This window comes from Cannabis sativa, chromosome 9 (assembly GCF_029168945.1).
Source record: "Cannabis sativa cultivar Pink pepper isolate KNU-18-1 chromosome 9, ASM2916894v1, whole genome shotgun sequence".
Lineage (NCBI taxonomy): Eukaryota > Viridiplantae > Streptophyta > Magnoliopsida > Rosales > Cannabaceae > Cannabis > Cannabis sativa.
The window spans coordinates 1,264,424-1,284,927 of NC_083609.1; the positions used below are offsets into that span (position 1 = coordinate 1,264,424).

Sequence of the window (20,504 nt, forward strand, 5' to 3'; positions counted from 1 at the left end):
TTTTTTTTTATTTAGAAATTAATTTAAATATACTAATAAAAATAATAATTCGATACTTAAAGAGTTAGTAGAATATTGTAGAAATATAACTTAACATATTAACACTTAAATATTTATCTCTAACTAATATTTTTTTTTTAGAAAAATCTCTAATTGAAATTTAAACTTAAATATTTACAAAAAAAAATAAAAAATAAAAAAATTAGTGTATTCTTTTATTAATTTTTACATTTTGATAGATAAATAAAAACCCTTTCATCTCTCTCTATTCTCTAACTCAAACTCTTCCTCTTCCTCTGTAATCCAATCTGTATTGATTGTATTGGTAGAGTAGACCAGATTGAATCATTGATTTCATTACCATATTTGCTGTATTTCACTAACTTTTCTTCTTTCTTTTCTTTTCTTCCAATGAAAAGAGACTATTACATCATCAAATAACCAGAAAAATAAAAATAAAATAAAAACTCAACCTTTGCTTTGCTTGCGGCGCTTCATCTCCATCTCCTTAGATCTTAATCAATCTTCTTCCAACATCCACCATTTTCACTCTCTCATGTGACTCCACCAATCCAGGGTCTTCTTCTTCTCTTCCAACTTTTTTTTAGGTAAGAAACGTTATTCAAATCCAACACTCTTTTTATTTTCTTTCGTTTCTTGGTTAAAAGTTTGTGTAAATCTTCACAACTTGTTTTTTTTTTTTTTTTTCAGCTGTTTTAGTTAAAATCAGTTTCTGGGTTTTGTTTAGAATCTCGAATTATTGTTAAATTCTTTGGCTTTATTTCATATTTTGATAAATCTGTGATGGGTTTTGTTTCAGTTTTGCCTGTATTGATTATTAAGTGTTTGTTTTAATTACTGGTGTCATTTTGGTGTAATTTGAGTATGTTTTAGGTAGTGATGGGGAAGAAAGTTAAGAAGAAGAGTAGAATTCCTCAAAAGGAGAAGAAAGTTACAACTAATTCTCAATCAATTGATCAAAGTGCTGAGAATGTAGATAGTGCAACTATAGTAGTGAGAAAAACCAAACCTTGTACTCATCTTGATAAAGGTATTAATCTTGAGAAACTTTCTGCTAAAATTGAGTTAAGAGAACATGTTAGGTGTGAAGATTGTAGGGAAGGGGTAGTTGATCGAAGGGCGAGTAAGGGAAAGGCTAAACATGGGAAGAAGAAAGGGGGTGGTTCTGTTGATTCTAAAGCTACTTGGGTTTGTTTGGAATGTGGGCATTATGCTTGTGGAGGTGTTGGATTGCCAACTAATCCTCAATGTCATGCGCTTAGACATACCCGACAGACTCGTCATCCATTGGTTATTCAGTTTGAGAAACCTCAGATGAGATGGTGTTTCCCGTGTAACACGCTTGTAACTGTTGAAAAGAGTGAGGAAAATGGTGATGAAGAACAAAAGGATGTGTTTTCTGATGTTGTGAAATTGATTAAAGGGCATACAACAGAGGAGGGTGAAGATGTAAATGTTGAGAATTCATGGTTAGGGACTGGTAGTGTTATAGCTGAAATCAAATCTAGTGTTGTGTCGGGTGATTTAGATGGACAAGGCGGTTATGTTGTAAGAGGTTTAGTTAATCTTGGAAATACTTGTTTCTTTAATTCGGTTTTACAAAACCTTATTGCTATGGATAAGTTGCGGGATTTCTTTTTCAAGTTGGATGTATCTGTTGGACCTCTCACTATGGCTCTGAAGAAGATCTATAACGAAACAAAACCAGAGGCAGGCTTCAAAAATGTGATAAATCCTAGAGCTTTTTTCGGGTGTGTTTGTACCAAGGCTCCTCAATTTAAGGGGTTTCAACAACACGATAGTCATGAGTTGCTTCGTTGCTTACTAGATGGACTATCTTCAGAGGAGTTGGGGTTGAGAAAGCAAAGTAATTCTTCCAAGGAAAATGAAAATGGCCCGAGTCCTACTTTCGTGGATGCTGTATTTGGAGGTCAAGTATCGAGTACTGTTTGCTGTACTGAATGTGGACATTCTTCAACTGTATACGAGCCATTTTTAGATCTCTCACTGCCTGTGCCAACTAAGAAGCCCACAGGCAAGAAGGCCAAGGCTCAGCAGTCTTCCCGTGCAAAGAAAGCTAAATTGCCTCCGAAGAGAGCTGGAAAGCCCCGGCCAAAAGTTAATAAAGATTTGATTTCAGCTGTTTCAACTAGCAATGAAATTTCTTCTTGCCAGCCACAAATTGGCTCGGTTGGCCCTACTTCGTTGGCTGAAGAAAACAGTTCGGTTGTACAGGATTCCTCAGTCATTGAGGAAAGTGAAAATAAACAAGTGGTTGAGGATGTAGCTGAGAAAACATCAGCTCCAATGGATATTTCTTCATGGTTGGATTACCTTGAGCCAGAAGCTCCATTGGATGACTATAATTTGACTTCATATGATATTGCAGCACAAACTCATCATGATTTAGAAAACAAAGATACATTTATAGAGGCCGAACAACGACAGAATGATTTTGAATCTAGTCTACCGATTCTACCACCTAGTGGGGAGCCAGTTGCAACAGTCCAGTTTTCTAATGTCAATCCTTGGGAGGATGAAGTCCCTTTACAAGTTCAAAGTTCTGAGGTTTTATTGCTTCCTTATAAAGAGGAGGACTCTACTGCTGTGGAGTTTGAAGTAGGGGAGGTTTCTTCGTCAGCTTGTGCGGTTGTTCAGGAAGATTTTGAAGGCTTCGGTGGCTTATTTGACGAGCCTGAAGTAACTACAGGGCCTATGATTGGTCCATCTCTTAAGAATGATGTCACGAAAAGTAACAGCAGCGAGTCTGATCCCGATGAAGTTGATGATTCGAATTCCCCAGTTTCTGTTGAGACTTGTTTGTCTCATTACACAAAGCCAGAGCTTCTCTCCAATGAAAATGCTTGGCATTGTGAAAACTGTTCCAAAGCTCTTATACGCCAAAAATTGGATGCTGGTAAGCAGTTAAAATCTGCTCCCGAAGCTGTGGTAAATGGATGTGAAACAACATTCCAAAGTGATCCCGAGCATACCAATATCGAATGTGTTTCTAATTTGAACAATGTGGATTCAAAAATCGACTGCTCTAGTCAAAATCACATAAAAAAGGAGAATGGTCATGCAGATGAGTTGCCTTCTTTAGTTCCTCAAACGGGAGAAGGAAATGTTGCGATGAAAAATGCACAAGAGCAATCGGATTCTTCAGGCTCCTCCTATCACACTTGCAAGCAAGAAAGCTTAATTGGTCAAGCAATAGATCCATGCTGTGTTGATGGAGCTAGTAGTGCTGGTTCTATCGGTGATAAAGTTCAGCAGGGCGAGTCTAAGGTATCAGCCCCGAACCTTGACACCGAGGAAAATGATGATGATGAGGAAATAAATTCTAAATTGGTAAAGGTCAAGAGGGATGCTACCAAAAGGGTCCTTATCAACAAAGTTCCACCTATTTTGACGATTCATCTTAAGAGGTTCAGCCAAGATGCACGGGGTCGGTTAAGCAAATTGAATGGCCATGTTACTTTCAAAGAAATTATTGATCTTAAACCATACATGGATGCAAGGTATAAATTATTTACCATTATCATCTTGTTCATTACTAGCCATTTTGTTCATTACTAGCAATTTTTCTTGATTTGGATGAAAAATTGTATCTTTCCATTTTGTGTATGTATTTGAATTCACTGCATTAGATGTCAACCGATCATCCCATTAGTAAAATTGTCTATCTTTTAGCCTTTTAGTATTTTGATCCTTAACCAAGAGCATCATGCAATGCCTCATTTGTTAGAATCAGATGAATATGCTTAATGCATATGGTTGGTTTGCTCCCACAAGTCTGAGGTTCGAGTCTCTCTTGGGTACTTACATAGCAATTGTGAAACTTGGTGATGATGATCACTAAGGATCCTAATAAAAATCAAAGGAACCAAAAAGAATTTGATTAACAATTGTGTTTCTTTTTTGCATTTACAGTTGCACAGATGAAGGAAGTTACGATTTTCGCCTCATTGGGGTTGTGGAACACCAAGGAAGCATGAGAGGTGGTCACTACATTGCATATGTGAGAGGCAATGAAAATAGCAGCAAAGGGAAGAATGAAAATGGCGATTCGGTGTGGTTTCATGCTAGTGATGCTTATGTGCGCCAAACATCCTTAGATGAGGTTCTTCGCTCAGAAGCCTATATCTTATTCTACGAAAGACTTTAAGTAGCGAATCCATTTTTCGCCCTTGATGTTTTTTGTGTTCAATAGATACATAGTTTCAAATTCATGGAACATTTCTTCGAGTCGAGACAGACTGAGGAGGAGGAGGAGGAGGAGGAGGTGAGTGTATAACAAATACCTTACTACATTTTTATACCATTCTTTAACATTTGATGATTTTAAAGATGATGTATACCCTTAAAATTCGATAATCAGAAAAATGGGGTTTCGTTTTTGAGTTCCATTTCAACCTTTTCGACATATGTTGAGGTTTTTCGCCTCTTGGTTTGGACCGAAATTTATCTTTTTCTTACATTTTAGTAAGAATTTTTTTGACACTAATTGAAGAAGTGTTGGGGAGTTATATCATCTTTTGAATAATGAGTTAGTTCATAACATAGGAAATGTGAGGCTTGTGATATGATTATTGTAAGAAGAAATAGCAATCATATATTACACAAAATCAAACCTTAAGAACACCAAACTACAATACAACATTAATGGAATGGAGCTTTTAAAGAAATAATGCCTCAATTGGGTGGAGATTCCCATAGAATGGAAAGAAATCTTTGTTTGTTCTTTTTGTGTTTGGTTAGAAATTAAAGTATTGGAATTGCTAATACAAAGTAATAAATTGTTTCTCCATCATTTTGGTATTTCACCCAAAAACAATGAGAATTGCTAAAGGACAGGTGTCCAACATCATATCGACGAATTTTAATTTAATAATTTATATAAAAAATTGTTTATATTGTGTTGGATATTTTAAATTGCTTAATAACAATAGAAAAATCATTCCATTATATTCTTAATTAAAGTTATTAATTCTTTTTGCTAGTATGGAGTGGATCAAACTAGATCATATATCAAAAAGCATGTCATTTGAGGAAATTTTTTTTTCTTTTTGGAATTGTCATTTAACTAATAGAGATTTGTTTGGCAATAGTATAGGGTAAGTTTATAGTATACTCTTTAAGAGGTCACTTCAGTATATTATTTATCTAATTAACATTTAGAATAATTTTTACTCTAATTTTATAATTATGTTTGTTGTAGTTACTTTAGTAGTTTATAAGCTTAAAAATAATGTTTAAATATTTTATTTGACGTAAGACTATTTTTTGTTATATTTATATGAGCAACAATTCGATTTTTTTTTTTTTTTTTTGACGTGGTGACCAGAGTTACATAATAAAATTAATAAAAAAAAATAATCTTTTAAACTTTTTTATTTAATGAAAAAAATATGACAATGACACATCACATGCAAGCATGCATTCAACTCCTATTGGAACTCATAACTTATTCTAAGCCGTTCGATCCTCTCTCATCACACACTATTGGATTACAACACTCTTTACCCAAATAAAACAAAAAAACCTTCCACTCAAACAAAAGTCATCACAACTCCACAAAAAATATTGGATAAATTGAGACATAAATATTTAATGTTTTTGATTTTATACACTTAAATACTTAATGTTTATTTTTGGTGGCAAAAATACCCAATGTTATAATTCTCTTACACCGTTATTACCACTTATGTTAACTCATTAATATGGACACGTAAAGGGTTCAAATGCATTACATTTATTTTTTATTTTATTTTAAAATTTAATATTCTTAATATCAGAAACTAAATGCTACTTGTTTAAAAAAAAAAACGTGTTCTCATTAACAATTTTCACATGATATTGACACTTCAATTCGATAACTATGTTCCATATACTATACTGGTTCACTCAGCTATGGTAATTTAGTATTGCACCTCTCTTATTTTTTTAAAAAAAACAAATAATATTTAATTTTTTATATTAAGAATATTAAATTTTAAAATAAAATAAATAAATGTAGTGTATTTGGGTCTTCCACGTGTCTATATTTGTGAGTTAATAACGGAAGTGGTAGTAACGGTGTAAGAGAATTGTAACATTAGGTATTTTTGCCACAAAAAATAAACATTAAGTATTTAAGTGTATAAAATCATAAACATTAGGTATTTATGCCGTAATTTACCCAAAAATAAAACAATCCAAAAGTTGTTGATTATATTCCTTACTGTATAAATAATTAATTTTGATTTTCAATTGTAAATAAATATTTAAATTTAATTTTTAACAGTAATAATACTTAAATTATATTTTTAAAATATAAACCGTTAAATATTAAGTTATTGTCGATATATTATTTTCTTTAAAAAATATAAAAATTTAATAACTTGAATCAATCAGAGATTGTCACGTGGTAAGTTAATTCACTTAACAACCATCTGCATACCGAAATTCCAAAATTATAATTTATGTATTATTACTAAAAAAAATTAAACTTAGATATTTATTTGCAACTAAGAGTTAAACTTAAGTATTTATACCACAAATTACTCTACTCTTTATTTTGTTAAATGTGTAATTGAACTCTTTTAAAGTTGTATAAAATAGTACTTTGAATTGATTTTTTATCAAAATAAAAGTTAATAATAGTCAATCTAGACTTGTTATGATAAAACTGAGTATATTTTTGTACTCAGTGGACTTGGTGTCTAACACTAGGGTTGTACATCGGTCGGTTTAGTCGGTTTATACTATATATTTTCTAGCCCAATATAAATATCGGTTTGTAAAATTCTACATACAACCTACCCAATTAAAAAAAAAAATCTTAACCCGACCGACGGTTTTGGCGGTTTGGTCGGGTTAACCTGCCCAAACTGAAATAAGAGGGTTTTTTTTTTTTTTTTTTTTTTTTTTTTAAATTTCAACTAAAATAAAAATTAACCACATAAATATACAATATATGTGAGAAAGAATTTTATTGAGAGGTTGAGAAAGAATTTTAGGATTTGGGACTTTTTTTTTAAATATATATTATATATTGTATAATATATATAAATAAAAAAAAAGTAAAAATCGGGTTAAATCGGGTTAGGCTGTTTAATTGGGCGGTTTGGGTTAATTTTCAACCCGCCCAATTAACTGATGGGGCAGTTTAGAATTTTGTCGAGTTATGTCGGTTTGTATTTTTTATCGATTTTGTCGGTTTAGTTTGGACGGATTATTCGGGTTGGGCGGTTTACGAAAATTTTTGTACACCCCTACCTAACACCATCTTTAGTGTTATATCGTTATTAGTGTAATTTAGTTTCGACTCTCATATAATTTAAAAAAAAACTTTTAAAAAATATTTCCAACCAATCATAAGGGGTAATCTATAAAAATTGTTAGAAAACACTATTGTCCAATAAACATTGCTACTAGACAACGATACGATATTAACACGTAAAAAAGTACCAGAGGGTGTTGCCCTTTAGTATTTCTCTTGACCAATGTACCAATAGGAATGGTGTCTTAACAATACTCATAAAAGAATTCAAACCAAAAAGCAAAAGCTCTGAATTCTTCTCTCTCATCTTTTACTTTTTTTTTCATCTCAAAATAAAACACTCTCTCCATTTACACATTTCTCTCTCTTTTTCTTTTTCTTTCTCTTTACAAATCTCTTCTTTTTCTTCTTCAATGGCATCATCATCATCATCACCTCTCATTCTCTCCTTATTACTCCTTAGTATTAACACAGTCAGCTCGGCTTCGACCTGGTGCGTGGCTAGGAGTGACGCCGGCATTCCGGCTCTGCAAACGGCTCTAGACTACGCTTGTGGGTCTGGAGCCGATTGCATTCCGCTACAAGCCGATGGACTGTGTTTTCTTCCTAATACGATCCAAGCTCACGCTTCTTATGCTTTTAATAGCTATTATCAACGTAAAGGAATGGCTCCTGGTTCTTGTGATTTCTCCGGTACCGCCACTGTAGCTCAGTCCGATCCAAGTAAGTTTATATACATATATATATATGTATATATATATGAGTGCTTGTATAATGCAGGATGCAGTGATGAACTATGGATTTTTTTGGTATTTTGAATTTTTTTTTTAATTTAATTTTGTTTAAGTTATAGTTATTTAAAATATTTTATAAAATTTTGAATTTTTTTTAATAATTTTATAATATAGAAAGTAATGTTGAAATAGTTTAGTTTGAGTTATAATGTTATAAGAAAAAAATTGACTAACAAATTATTTTGGATACTAAAATAATTGAGGTGCATTGGGGTATTTTTTTAGAAAGAGTAATTATATGAAAATATAAATCAAAATATTATGCATTTTAAAATTATTTTGTAATATTTTAGTGAATTTTATAAATGTGATATTTGGCCTGAAATTTCTTTTTTTTTTTTTGTAGGATTGTGTGTAGTATGGTTTTTTTTAACATTAATTAGTAAAAATTCAATTAAACTTTTGTAAAAAAAATAATATTTAAATTTTGAAAGGAAAATTGATAAAAATTACAATAAAAATACTTTATAATGAAAATTCTATTTTAGCGTAAAAATTATATTTATAAATTAATTTTTCTAAAAAAAAACTTGAAACTAATTTGATTATCAAAAGAAAAAAAATATATAGAATATATTAAAAATTAAATTTAAATAAAATTTTATTTTTTATTTTAATTTACTTGGGTACAAAATTGAATTAGATAATATGATGCCACATCTGAAAAATTAATGTCCTAACGGTAATTTTCTTAAGTTTAAAGGTATATTTAAGAGTGTATAATTTTAGGGATAAAATAGTTTTTATTTTTTTTTTAAATTACTACCAAATTATTACATGCTTTTTTTTTTTTTATTATCTTAATCCGATGTTATTAGTTGAAAAATAAGATTGTATATTTTGTGTGCATGACAACTTATTTTTGGGTTTACCTTTTTAATCTTTCCTACAATTTGTGTATTAAGTGTGTCATAAATTACCTTATTTGTTTTTAAAGGTAAATATTAAATATATGCAGCTAAAATAAGTTTTATTGAGTTTATTTATTTACAAATTCAAAATTTTATATGCTGCAATTATCTTATTTATTTATTTGATGAATATTTTTTTTTTGTTTTATTTTTATATCATAGGTTATGGATCTTGTGTGTATCCATCTTCATTAAGGTATGTTATTATTATTATTATTATTATTAATTTTAATATTGAAAATGTTGGGAAAAAGTGATTATATTATTGAGAAAACATGAGTCTTTGTCTGTTAATAATCGAATATAATAAAGTGCTCATATGATTTGTAGCACAATCTCCATAATTTATTTATTTATTTTTAGGGTTTCTTATTCTTCACGCAAATATTTATTTATTTATTTTATTTATTTTTGGTTTTTCAATGTGATGAATATTAGAATATTTTGAGACATGTCTCTCTCTATTCCTCTGTGTCTTGTCTATTCATGGGTATTTGAGTGAACCATTGGATATGTGACACGTGTCCATAATGAATGGAACGTAATTCTAAACCGTAGATAGATTCTCTCTTCTATCAAAACAAAAAACAACCTGGGATTTTGAGCACATTTTAAATAACATTGTACTATTTGTTTTGGACCGTTGGATTAGTTTTTTGGATGGTAGTTGATAGGAAAATGGACGGTCAGGATTGATTTGAGAGGATCAGTGTACGGTGACTGATTTAGACAGTATTTGGTGACTAGTAATAATAATTCTTCTGCTTTCAAAAAAAAAAAGTAATAATAATTCTTCTGAATCTATTTTTACTCAAATATTTATATCATATAATATTCCTTAAGCTTTATTTAATGGTCCACACAAAAATACACTCTTTTAATCTGTTTTTGTCAGACTATATGACTTTGACTATTCATTTATCTTTGTCTAAAAATAGTATTGTGATTGGGTATTAGTAGTTTTTAGTATTTTTCATAAGTAGTGTTTCATAATTAGTTGGCAATATTTTTTATAAATTATTACTTAATTGCACTAATATTAGTATAATATCAGAAGAATAATAAACACCAGTGTATCTTTTAATATTTCTCAAAAATATGTTAGAATATTTTTTTTAATTTTTTTTATGATAGTTTTTGTTATAATTACAATGTTATTCTTATGAATTTTTTAAAAAATTTTTAAATAGCTTACTATGCCAAAAATAGATATGAGGTTCTTTGAACACACGTGATAAACTAGAATATTGAAAATCTATTTTCGAACCTGTAAACTATTTAGAATTTTTTAAAAATTTATAGGGATAATATTGTAATTATAACGAATATTGCTATGAAAAGATATTTAAAAAAATATTTCAGTAATTTCAAGCAGTTGTAATTGAAAGTTATAATTAGCACTCTAAAATTTGTAACACATTCTTCATTATATTGTTAATAGTGCAACTAAGTATCAAGTCGTATATAACTTAAAGTAAAATTTTTTAAGAAATATCGCTGATTAATTATAGCATACCACCTCTTAAATGGTAATATATTAAATTACATCTATATTATATATTACCCATTATGACCCTACATGTGTTTCTTTTACTTGGTAGTAGTTGTATTTTTTTTTAATAATTGACTATTTCTTATTAATTATTAGTTTTAGTGTATACCTTGTTTGATTTAAAAGTGAGAATATTGTGAAACTACCACATTGAATTTACACTATAATAACAATAATAGTCGTACACTATAAATTTATGTTCCTAGGTAACAGAATGTAATTTTTGGAATGTTTGGTAACAAAATTTTTATAAAGGCTCTTATGACAAAATAATTGAGAATTAACTTATTAGAGAGTTAGCACATAATGTTAAAAATTCATTTGAAACTATTGAAAATTAAAGCTTCAAACTTTAATTTATTGATAAATTATCAATGTTTTTCATTTGATTTTAGTTGAGGAAAAAGATATATATATATATATATATATATATAATAAAATGTAAATAAGTAATGGATTTTTTTTTAAGAAAGTAGTGTCATTTGATTTTGATCCATATATTACTTGGAACTATATGTATAAATATATTGCTTGTAATATTTAAGTGTAAATATCATTACATAAAATACAATTTTATATATTCAAGGAAGAAAAATACAGAAAAAGAAAAGTAAAATTATTTTCTGAAATGGGATAATCTTCAAAAGAATACAGTGCCTTAATTTAACCTGTAAATATTTATATGTATTTAAAAAAATTATATATAATTAATATTTTAATATAAAAAATAATAATTTTTAATATGGTACAAATATATTTTAAAATATAGTAGATTAAATGTATATTTTATTTTTATTTATCAAAAAATATATAATCTAAAATAAAATTCAACATTTTTTTATACATATAACTTTTTTCTTCTTGCTTTTAAATTTTTTTATTTTTTTGTTTTATTTATTTAAGTTTATTGTCGAGACATAAAACAATAATAATTTATTTTATTTTGTTGTTAGTAATGTAAAAAAAAATATTTTTAATAAACATTAAATACTTTAATATTAAAAAGTAATCAATTCAAAATAATTGATCCAATTTACACTTTTACAGATTAGATTGGATTGAATTTGAGTGAATATGCAGATTGGATTAGATCCAAAATATAAAATCTGCACTTAGTGCAGATCGAATACACTATGAGTAAAATTGTGCGGATCGGATGAACACTCTTAAACCCAAGTGTATCAATCTCAAAATAATTAACCATTCTATAATTAACAATTAATATAAACTTAATTTATGGCATTACTTGTCTAACAAGTTAACTCATTTTTGCAGCACTGCAGGAGGGACTTCACCAGCCACAGCATCATCAAACAACCCTACTACAATGACTCCGGCTACGACAAACACGCCGGTCTTTGGCAACGGATTAACACCGGGAATGACCCCAACAATCCCCGACAATGTTGACAATTCAAGAGCATCATCATCTGATCCTACAATGACAACAATCTTCGCTACGATCACAATCTTATTAGTTCTCACAATTGCCCTAAACCCGAGTTATGTCTTCTCTTATTAAGTCATGGCAAACGGTCGATGTAACAACCTAGCATGGAGAAAGAGACTTTGCAAATTTTTGGTAGAAGTTGAAGCTAAGCTTTGTTTGTTATTACCATATCAAGCTTTTAATGAATAGGGCTTCAATATTTTGTGCTATTTTCTTTTGCTAATAGGGTTATTAATTAATCTATATAGGTCTTAATTAAGGTTTTTTCAACTTTGTAGGAAAAAACAGTCAAATTTTATTATTAATTTTTAAGCTTTTGCTTGGTAATTACACTTGGCACTTTGCTTAAATTCAACTTATATTAATTGTAACAATTCTTTTGCTTTTGCTTTTTGTATGAATTTTTTATGCATTTGGAAATCTTTAACTAAATTCTTGCTTGTTTAAGAGGAAAAACTCACTGAACACAACTTTCTATTATGATATATATATTTCTGTAATTAAAAGATAAAACTTATTTTTATTTCTTTTGCTGTATTTTCTTCTTCTTCTTCTTCTTCATTTTCTCGATCTCAGCTCTTGTCCACTTGGACATTTTTCGGGCTCTCTCACTATGTAAATCACATCTCCAGAAACTTTGTACATGTCTCTGTTTCGATGCCATGTCCATAGAGCATGAGTCTCATTTTTCACCTGCAACAATCGAAACATGGCTTAATAAAAGGTTACTCGATTAACCTCAACGCGAACATAATCACTTTATTGATTCCTCTCCTTTGTTCGACATTACAGTATTAGAATGTCATTTCAATGAAATTAATACTTTTTTTTTTCACTCATAATATGTCTTTTTCCATTCTATCCTCGAATTTTCAATACCAAACATACTCTTCAAGTTTGTTTATTAAAGGCGATTAGATTAATCATCTTATTAGCTAATATCATTAGAATGTCATTTCAATGAAATTAATAAATTTTTTGCTCGTAATACACCCTTCAAATTTTTATTAAACGCGATTAAATTAATCATTTTATTAATTAATTACTGAAGCCAAACCTCACAAAATCAAAACAAACATAACAAAGTAAGATTAGTATTGAAATGTTCATATCAAATTGTCATCATCAAGTATATGTACCTCTAAAATTCCATGCCCAAAACTGCTTTCTCGGTATGCACTATATTCGGGTTGTTCATCCCAACAGAATTTTCCTGCTGCAGGACCCGAAGTGAAGTTAAAAGCACAAGAACCACCCATAAATGGATCAATTGTTTCTGATGGTTTTGGACAGTTTCCAGGTTCATCAGTGTGCGCGATCGCCATTTTCTCTCTATTCCCACCATCACCAATTGTTATATGAACAGGTCCACAAGGATCCAAACTGTAGTTATAAACTCGGTTCGATCTTTCGTAGGCATGAACCTGTTTACAAAAACACACATTTCGCAAACATTATACAAACTTTCTCAACAACATACATGAACATCGATTTTTTCTTACAGGTTTAATTTTTGTCTCCTGAACTATTGACATTACCTATTTTTTTCCTTCGAGTTATTTTCACATCTCTACAATGCAATAATGATTCATGGACAAAAATCTTAAATGTAAATTTCTCAGCACGCTATGTTAGCTCTTTTGTTAAGTTTTTGGATAAATGAAACCGAAAAAATTCATAGGGCAAAATTCATTTTTGTCCCCTGAACTATTGACATTACCTATTTTGTCCTTCGAGTTATTTTGCATAATAATGAGTCATGGACGAAAACACGAAAGACTTAAATGTCAATTTCTCAACACGCTATGTTAGCTCTTTTGTTAAGTTTTTGGACAAAGAATACCGAAAAAGTTCAAAAGGCAAAAATCCTATCTGAATTGACTATAGTTTGGCTATGAAGAATGTACTTACATGGCCATTAAAGACTAAGTCAACTCCATACTTGTACAAAATGTCTTCCATTGATACTCTCATACACTCTGCTTCTCTATAGTGTGCTGTGTAGGTACTATACCAAGGAGCATGCCAAGAAGCTACCAACCATGGAGTCACTTCTCGGTCAACGCTAGCCAAGTCGTCCTCAAGCCACTTGTACTGGTCAGCTGTACAAAAAGAGGGAACAAAAATACATAAACAATGTCAAAGATGAAATAGTATTGGAGATAGAGGAAGAGGACCGATCCTCGAACTCACATGTTCGATCGTATGGAGCATAGGCACCGAGCATTATGAAATGCACTCCTCCTGCATTGAAAGAGTAGAAGAGTGTGGACGATGATCCACACTCTTCTGAGGGGAATGCAAATCGAGAACTGTAAGCAACAAACGTTTGATTTTCGGCTTGTGGTTCTATGTCATGGTTTCCTTCTATTACCATTATTGGAACATTTGAAATTAGAGGCTGCATGTACCTAAAAAGAAAAATCAAATATTAATGATAAATTGCAAAATATTTAAATTTGCATCGTCGAAGAAGATATCATAATGCTACCTTTCAGGAACTAATAATATGTGCACTCAAAATATGTACTAAAATATTATATTGTCACCTCACTGTATGTAATATTTTAGTGCATAATTTGGGTGCAAATACTCGTCAAGTACCTTTTGACATGATAGAAAAGACGGGAGAATACATTTTTACCTTCCCCAAAAGTCCCAACGAGGTTGGTAGGTTTCGTGAATGGGAGTGTCAGGAAAAGAGCAGGAGTAACAATCGGTTCCCGTTCCATTTGTGAGGTACAAATTAGCATAAGAAACATCGCCGACCAATAAAATAAGATCGGGATGGTTACTTGTCAAGTGTTCAATGGTTGATGTGGTGTTGTATGTAAGCCCGAGGTCTCCGACCACCGCTATCCTACTAGGGTAACTCTTTGGGCCACTCTTTGGCATGGTCTTGAAGTAATAAAGGTTATTACTTATTCCTTCTTCAACATCCCCACATTGGTATTGATATAATGTGTTTGGTTTTAGTCCTATAAATGTTCATACATTTACCATAATTAAATGATAAAAAAAAAAACTAAAGAACACTATTATTACCTCCCACACTATCACAAAATGTTATACTGATATTACTAAATATTGAGTCTCGTATATTTTAAAGCAATAATTATTGTGTAGAAAGAACTATGTCAACCAATTAGATTACTCTACTGCCACTGATGTCTAATAACAATACTTTTAAATAAAAAAAACTAGTTGAATTGGTTCATAATTTAGTTGAATTGGTTTATAGCAATAAAAAAATTTAGTTGAATTGGTTCATAGCACTCTAGGTTTAGTCAAGACAAGAACATTAGTCAACTTTGTAAAATTAGAGCTAATTACTTTATAAAATTAATTTTTTTTTCAAAAAAAATATATATATATATTTCTTCTCTCTCCTCATTATTTTATATTTGAACTAAATAAATTCAATTTTTTCTAATAATATATTTCTTTTCCCTCTTTGTTATAAATTCAATTTATTTGTTATAAAAAAATAATATAAAATTAGATGTAAAATAAATAAATTTTCGTTCCGATGATGTATTTTAAAAAATAAAGTAAAATTATTAATAATGTCACTGAGATGAACATGGTGTATAAATCATATGTAAATAAATAAATAATAATAATAATAATTATTTTCGTTTTGATGATGTATTTTAAAGAATAAAGTAAGAGTATTAATAATACCGGTGAGGCGAACATGGTGTATAATTCCAGAAGAATAGTTTTGTAGGCCTTGAAAAGGGTAGAGTTGATTGTAGACAAGAGAATAGCCTCTTGCTTTCTTAGTAAGTGGTTTTCCATAAACACCATACAAAACAATGCTATCAACTCTATCACCATCCAATGCCTTTATATCCTCACCAATTTCATATTCCCCTACATAATAAACAATGACCAATTAATTCATATTGTTTTTAAAACAACTCATGTACTTGAATGTCAAAAATTTCTTAGTAGGGACTAAATTGCTAAACAATTGAAACCAAGAGGTATTTATGCTAAAGTTTCTGAAAAATAACATAGAGAGAGAGAGAGAGAGAGAGAGAGAGAGAGAGAGAGAGAATGAGTACTTAGTTGATATTGTCTTTTTAAAACTCAATTTATGTATTTGAATGTCAAAATTTTGTTGGTAGGGACTAAATTGCTAAACAAATGAAACTTAAAAGGTATTTATGCTAAAATTTCTAAAAACAACATTAAAACAGTGACAGAGAGAGAGAGAGAGAGCGGGGGGAAACAATGAGCACTTTAGTTGATATTGTCTTTATAGAACTCAACTCATGTATTAGAATGTCAAAATTTGTTGGTAGGGACTAAATAGCTAAACAGTTGAAACCAAGAGGTATTTATGCTAAAATCTCTAAAAAAAACATAAAAAACAATGAGAGAGAGAGAGAGAATGAAACAATGAGCACTTAGTTGATATTTTCTTTATAGAACTAAACTCATGTATTAGAATGTCAAAAATTTGTTAGTAGGGACTAAAAGCTAAACAGTTGAAACTAAAAGGTAAATTATGCTAAATTCTCTAAAAAGTAAAAAACATAAAAAACAGAGAGAGAATGAGTGTAGTTAGTTGGTATTATCTTTTAAGAACTCATGTACTTATGTACTTGAATGTCAAAAACTTGTTAGTAGGGACTAAATAGCTAAACAGTTGAAACCAAGAGATATATTTATGCTAAAATCTCTAAAGAAAAAAAAAACAACATAAAAAACACAGAGAGAGAGAGAGAATGAGAGTAGTTAGTTGGTATTATTTTTTAAGAACTCTTGTACTTGAATGTCAAAAACTTGTCAGTAGGGACTAAATAGCTAAACAGTTGAAACCAAGAGATATATTTATGCTAAAATCTCTATAGAAAAGAAAAAACAACATAAAAAACAGAGAGAGAGAGAGAGAGAGAGAGAGAGAGAGAGAGAGAGAGAGAGAGAGAGAGAATGAGTGTAGTTAGTTGGAATTATTTTTTAAGAACTCATGTACTTGAATGTCAAAAACTTGTTAGTAGGGACTAAATAGCTAAACAGATGAAACCAAGAGATATATTTATGCTAAAATCTCAAATAAAAAACAGAGAGAGAGAGAGAGAGACCTGTAATCCAAGATATCCAAACACTGTGATAAGTTGAAGAAAGAGAAACAGAGATTTGTTCAGGCTGAAAACCTTGAACCAATCTCTGAACACGTGGGTCAGACTCAGGCAAATCAACAGCATTACCTCTAAAGCTTTTATCAAGAGGAATTGTAATGGGCTTAAAGGGCCCATCAACTGTACTTGGGATTCTTCCACCATTAACACATACTAATAATATAAGAAGAAGAAGAAGAAGATTAAAAATGGAGAATGTGACCAACAACCCCATTTCTAATATCTTCTTCCAAGTTCCAAACAGAGATAATAATAGTATAGTTGTTTGTTTTGTCACGGGTGAGCAGCTTTAATGTTTTTTTTTTGGGAAAAATAAAAAAAAAATAAAGAAAATGGTGAAGTGAAGTTATTATTATGAGTAAGAAAGACAAAGTAGAAGCATGAGATATATTATTATTACATGTGTATGTATGTATTGTATGTATATATAGTAGTGTCAGTCATGGCATGGCAGGTGTACACCACTCTATATACTATGTGCCACTTTTCTTCTCTACAACCTCTTTTTTTTGTTTTAGTATTTTATTGAGTATTTTCAATTTAGTATTATCCTCAACTTTATATTAAAGTCGAGTTTTTTGATATTTTAGTTTACTCCGTCTGTTTAGAAAATTTTAAATTTATTTTCGGTACTGTAAATTATTGAAAATTTTCAAAAATTACGGAATGATGTTGTAACTATAACAAACACTCTCGTGAAAAAGAAAAATTGAAAAAAAAATATTTTAGTGTATTTTCAGATATGAAAGCTAACTAAGAAATTGTAATATGAGATTAATGATAACATTTATAGTTAATTAATAGGTTCCATTCATTTTCTTAAATAAATCAGCCTATTTTCATATACAAACTCCAATTAATAATTAACACTAAATTATTTATATTTTCTATAATTTTTTTTTTGTTTTTGAACAAAAGCGTTTTTATAATTAAAATAAAAAGTCAGACCTCATGGTCATTACAAAGAATATCATTCGGGATAATAGATACTTCTACCATACCATCAGGGGCGGAGCCACATGCACCCCAATAAGGGCTGTGGCCCCCCCAGAAATTTTTAAAAATTTATACTAAGACATAATTATATATATAAATACACCATTTTTTATAATATATATAATTTTATTATATATGAATTTAAGTATCATAATTATATATAATAATTATATTATTCCTTTTCTATACTTAATTTGATTTGTATTAATTTTAAAAATATATTTAATAAATTGTTTAATTAATAGTAATAAAATTAACCAATAATATTATTCTTAAAATCAATATGATTTTTTTTTTCTGAAGAAACTACATATCATTATTAATTTTGGTAATATTAAATTGAAGTCCGTCAAATTTTAAAGTATCACTCGTATTTTATTTTTAATTTAATTATTTGATTATTTTTTAAAATATTGTATAAAATATTTATAAAATTTAAAAATCATAATATTTTCCACAATTGACATACATCCTTAAAAGATATTTTAGTCACCAAAATTTAAATTTGTTGTATACTGCGTTGTCCGATATTGGCCCCCCTAACTATTTAGTTCTTGCTCCGCCCCTGCATACCATTAAAATTATTTGCAAACGCCCATTTAGCCACATTATGAGTGGACTCGAAACTTCAATTGAGAGAAGCATAATAAAATTTGAATCATTAGCCTCTATATACATATATAATTTAACTTAATTATTACACTAAAATTTATATTATATTTATAAATATTATCTTTAATTAACTAAAATGCATATATTTTTTTTTTCGATCTTTTTAGGGAGCATTGCTTCTAGGTAGGTCCGCCCCCGGTTTGAATTACAATACTCGTGATATAAAAGGGTTTCAAGGTTTGATATAGAGGCATAAATAGAGATAAAATATGGGTGTTATATTTGAACACTTTGTAAGGAAACGGTTACTATGTTTAGAAGCCAAAAACAAAACACTCATGACATCAAAAAACAAAACTATACTTCTTTTCTTTTGTTTGTTTTTGTTGGGTTTGTTTGAAGTAAGTAAAGTGAATCCTTTACTTGTATTTTCTTTCTTGGTTTGTGGTCCTTTTAGAGTAAATCCCACTTGTCCAAAAACATTACTTTCTATAGCCATATTTTCTCACAAGTGGAACATAACATGTAGTGTGTACATTTCACTTTTTATTAGTATTTTATCTCATCCCAAGATGGGTCTAACATTTAAATTATCTTCATTGAAATTCAAAACCATTTCATATGAAAAAAATTATTTGTGATAATGTATATATTATGTCTCATAAAAAAATAAAAAAGTTGTGTTTTTTTATGGACGTGGATCTTCATTCAACCAAATAATGTCACGTCATGACTTATATCTGGAATAGTAGTTCGTATAAAAGTAGTAATATATAAAATAATGTATTGTATTAATTATTACAACCTAAATTTTTAATAGAATGTAAGTTGTATTATTTAATAAATAACAACTAGTCTGTATTAGTTTGTATTATAATATTTATAAAGAATCTGGAGTCAACCTCAATCTTTAACTTAGATCTAGGGATTGAGACCGAACCTGACCCTAGACCACGAACTTGAATCCCAGACTCGAGACCTAAACCCGACCCTAAAGTCAGACCACAGACACTAGACTCCAAATCTAAACCCAAACCTAGATTTGGACCCAATACAGCGTACCAAATGAGTATTTATCCAATTATTATTAATACATGCCTACGTGAAAGGGAGAATAACAATGCTATTATATTATTAATTAACGTGATAAATTATCGTTCATATGTTGTGATTAAAAAGTTTTTAGCTAAAGATATTAGTTATAAAAATTATAATTTATTGTAACTAAATGTGTTTTTAGACATAATATTTATTGTGATTACAAATAAATTAATAACAATTTATATCTAAATACTGTGTTTTAATTACAAATAATTTTTTGTTGTAGTCAAAAACTATATTTAATTATACAAAATTTATGTTGTGATTAAAAACTTATCGGTAACTATTTTTTAGTCGGTTTGAGAAGTTTCATTTTCAGTAGTGTGTATATTGCTTTTTTTTTCTTCTCTTTCTTTAAGGGTAGTGTGTAGTGTTGTATTGCTTTGGAATACTAAAAAGAATCTTTTTTTTTCTTTTTTTTTTAGGATAATTGTAATTTGCTGATGAAATATTTTAATTTGTTGAACAAAATAAAATTTGACTTTTCCTTTTTAAGTAAATATATTCACACAATGATCCATACCATATATATCAAATAAAATAACCATAGAGCTGACTTTCTTTCTCTAATATCATTAATGACATGATATAAAACAAAATTGTGCTAAATAATGTTTTTTTGTTTTTAATCAAAATAAATATGAGTGTTCAAA

General features: G+C 29.3%; 3 protein-coding genes across 4 annotated transcripts; 2 read left to right on the forward strand and 1 right to left on the reverse strand.

Moving 5' to 3' along the window:
• Positions 1-209: 209 nt before the first annotated feature.
• LOC115722360 (ubiquitin carboxyl-terminal hydrolase 2-like) lies at positions 210-4,555 on the forward strand. Its single transcript, XM_030651556.2, has 3 exons — positions 210-608; positions 895-3,542; positions 3,955-4,555. The coding sequence occupies exons 2-3, from the start codon at positions 901-903 to the stop codon at positions 4,187-4,189; spliced, it is 2,877 nt and encodes a 958-aa protein (XP_030507416.2). The 5' UTR covers positions 210-608; positions 895-900; the 3' UTR covers positions 4,190-4,555.
• Positions 4,556-7,415: 2,860 nt separating this feature from the next.
• LOC115722459 (PLASMODESMATA CALLOSE-BINDING PROTEIN 3) lies at positions 7,416-12,319 on the forward strand. Its single transcript, XM_030651676.2, has 3 exons — positions 7,416-8,008; positions 9,153-9,186; positions 11,818-12,319. Exons 1-3 carry the CDS (start codon positions 7,699-7,701, stop codon positions 12,062-12,064), a joined length of 591 nt encoding a protein of 196 aa, XP_030507536.2. The 5' UTR covers positions 7,416-7,698; the 3' UTR covers positions 12,065-12,319.
• Positions 12,320-12,332: 13 nt separating this feature from the next.
• Positions 12,333-17,581, reverse strand: LOC115722385 (purple acid phosphatase 15). 2 transcript variants are annotated; one of them, XM_030651588.2, is made up of 7 exons: positions 17,086-17,581; positions 15,677-15,868; positions 14,637-14,970; positions 14,186-14,403; positions 13,904-14,094; positions 13,132-13,416; positions 12,333-12,685 (listed from the first exon to the last, which is right to left on the reverse strand). In XM_030651588.2, the coding sequence occupies exons 1-7, from the start codon at positions 17,354-17,356 to the stop codon at positions 12,551-12,553; spliced, it is 1,626 nt and encodes a 541-aa protein (XP_030507448.2). In that variant the 5' UTR covers positions 17,357-17,581; the 3' UTR covers positions 12,333-12,550. The 2 variants fall into 2 exon arrangements, with proteins under 2 accessions (XP_030507448.2, XP_060959895.1); XM_061103912.1 differs by lacking the exon at positions 15,677-15,868 and having other exon boundaries at positions 17,086-17,460.
• Positions 17,582-20,504: the final 2,923 nt, after the last annotated feature.

Excerpts from the sequence above, each read along its gene's own strand:
- LOC115722360 (XM_030651556.2), top strand. The coding sequence starts at position 901 with ATGGGGAAGAAAGTTAAGAAGAAGAGTAGAATTCCTCAAAAGGAGAAG. Across the intron at positions 3,543-3,954 it reads AAACCATACATGGATGCAAG|TTGCACAGATGAAGGAAGTT; the intron begins GTATAAATTATT and ends TTGCATTTACAG.
- LOC115722459 (XM_030651676.2), top strand. The coding sequence starts at position 7,699 with ATGGCATCATCATCATCATCACCTCTCATTCTCTCCTTATTACTCCTT. Across the intron at positions 8,009-9,152 it reads TGTAGCTCAGTCCGATCCAA|GTTATGGATCTTGTGTGTAT; the intron begins GTAAGTTTATAT and ends TTTATATCATAG. Across the intron at positions 9,187-11,817 it reads GTGTATCCATCTTCATTAAG|CACTGCAGGAGGGACTTCAC; the intron begins GTATGTTATTAT and ends TCATTTTTGCAG.
- LOC115722385 (XM_030651588.2), bottom strand. The coding sequence starts at position 17,356 with ATGGGGTTGTTGGTCACATTCTCCATTTTTAATCTTCTTCTTCTTCTT. Across the intron at positions 14,404-14,636 it reads CGTTGGGACTTTTGGGGAAG|GTACATGCAGCCTCTAATTT; the intron begins GTAAAAATGTAT and ends TTTTCTTTTTAG. Across the intron at positions 13,417-13,903 it reads ACTTAGTCTTTAATGGCCAT|GTTCATGCCTACGAAAGATC; the intron begins GTAAGTACATTC and ends TTTTGTAAACAG.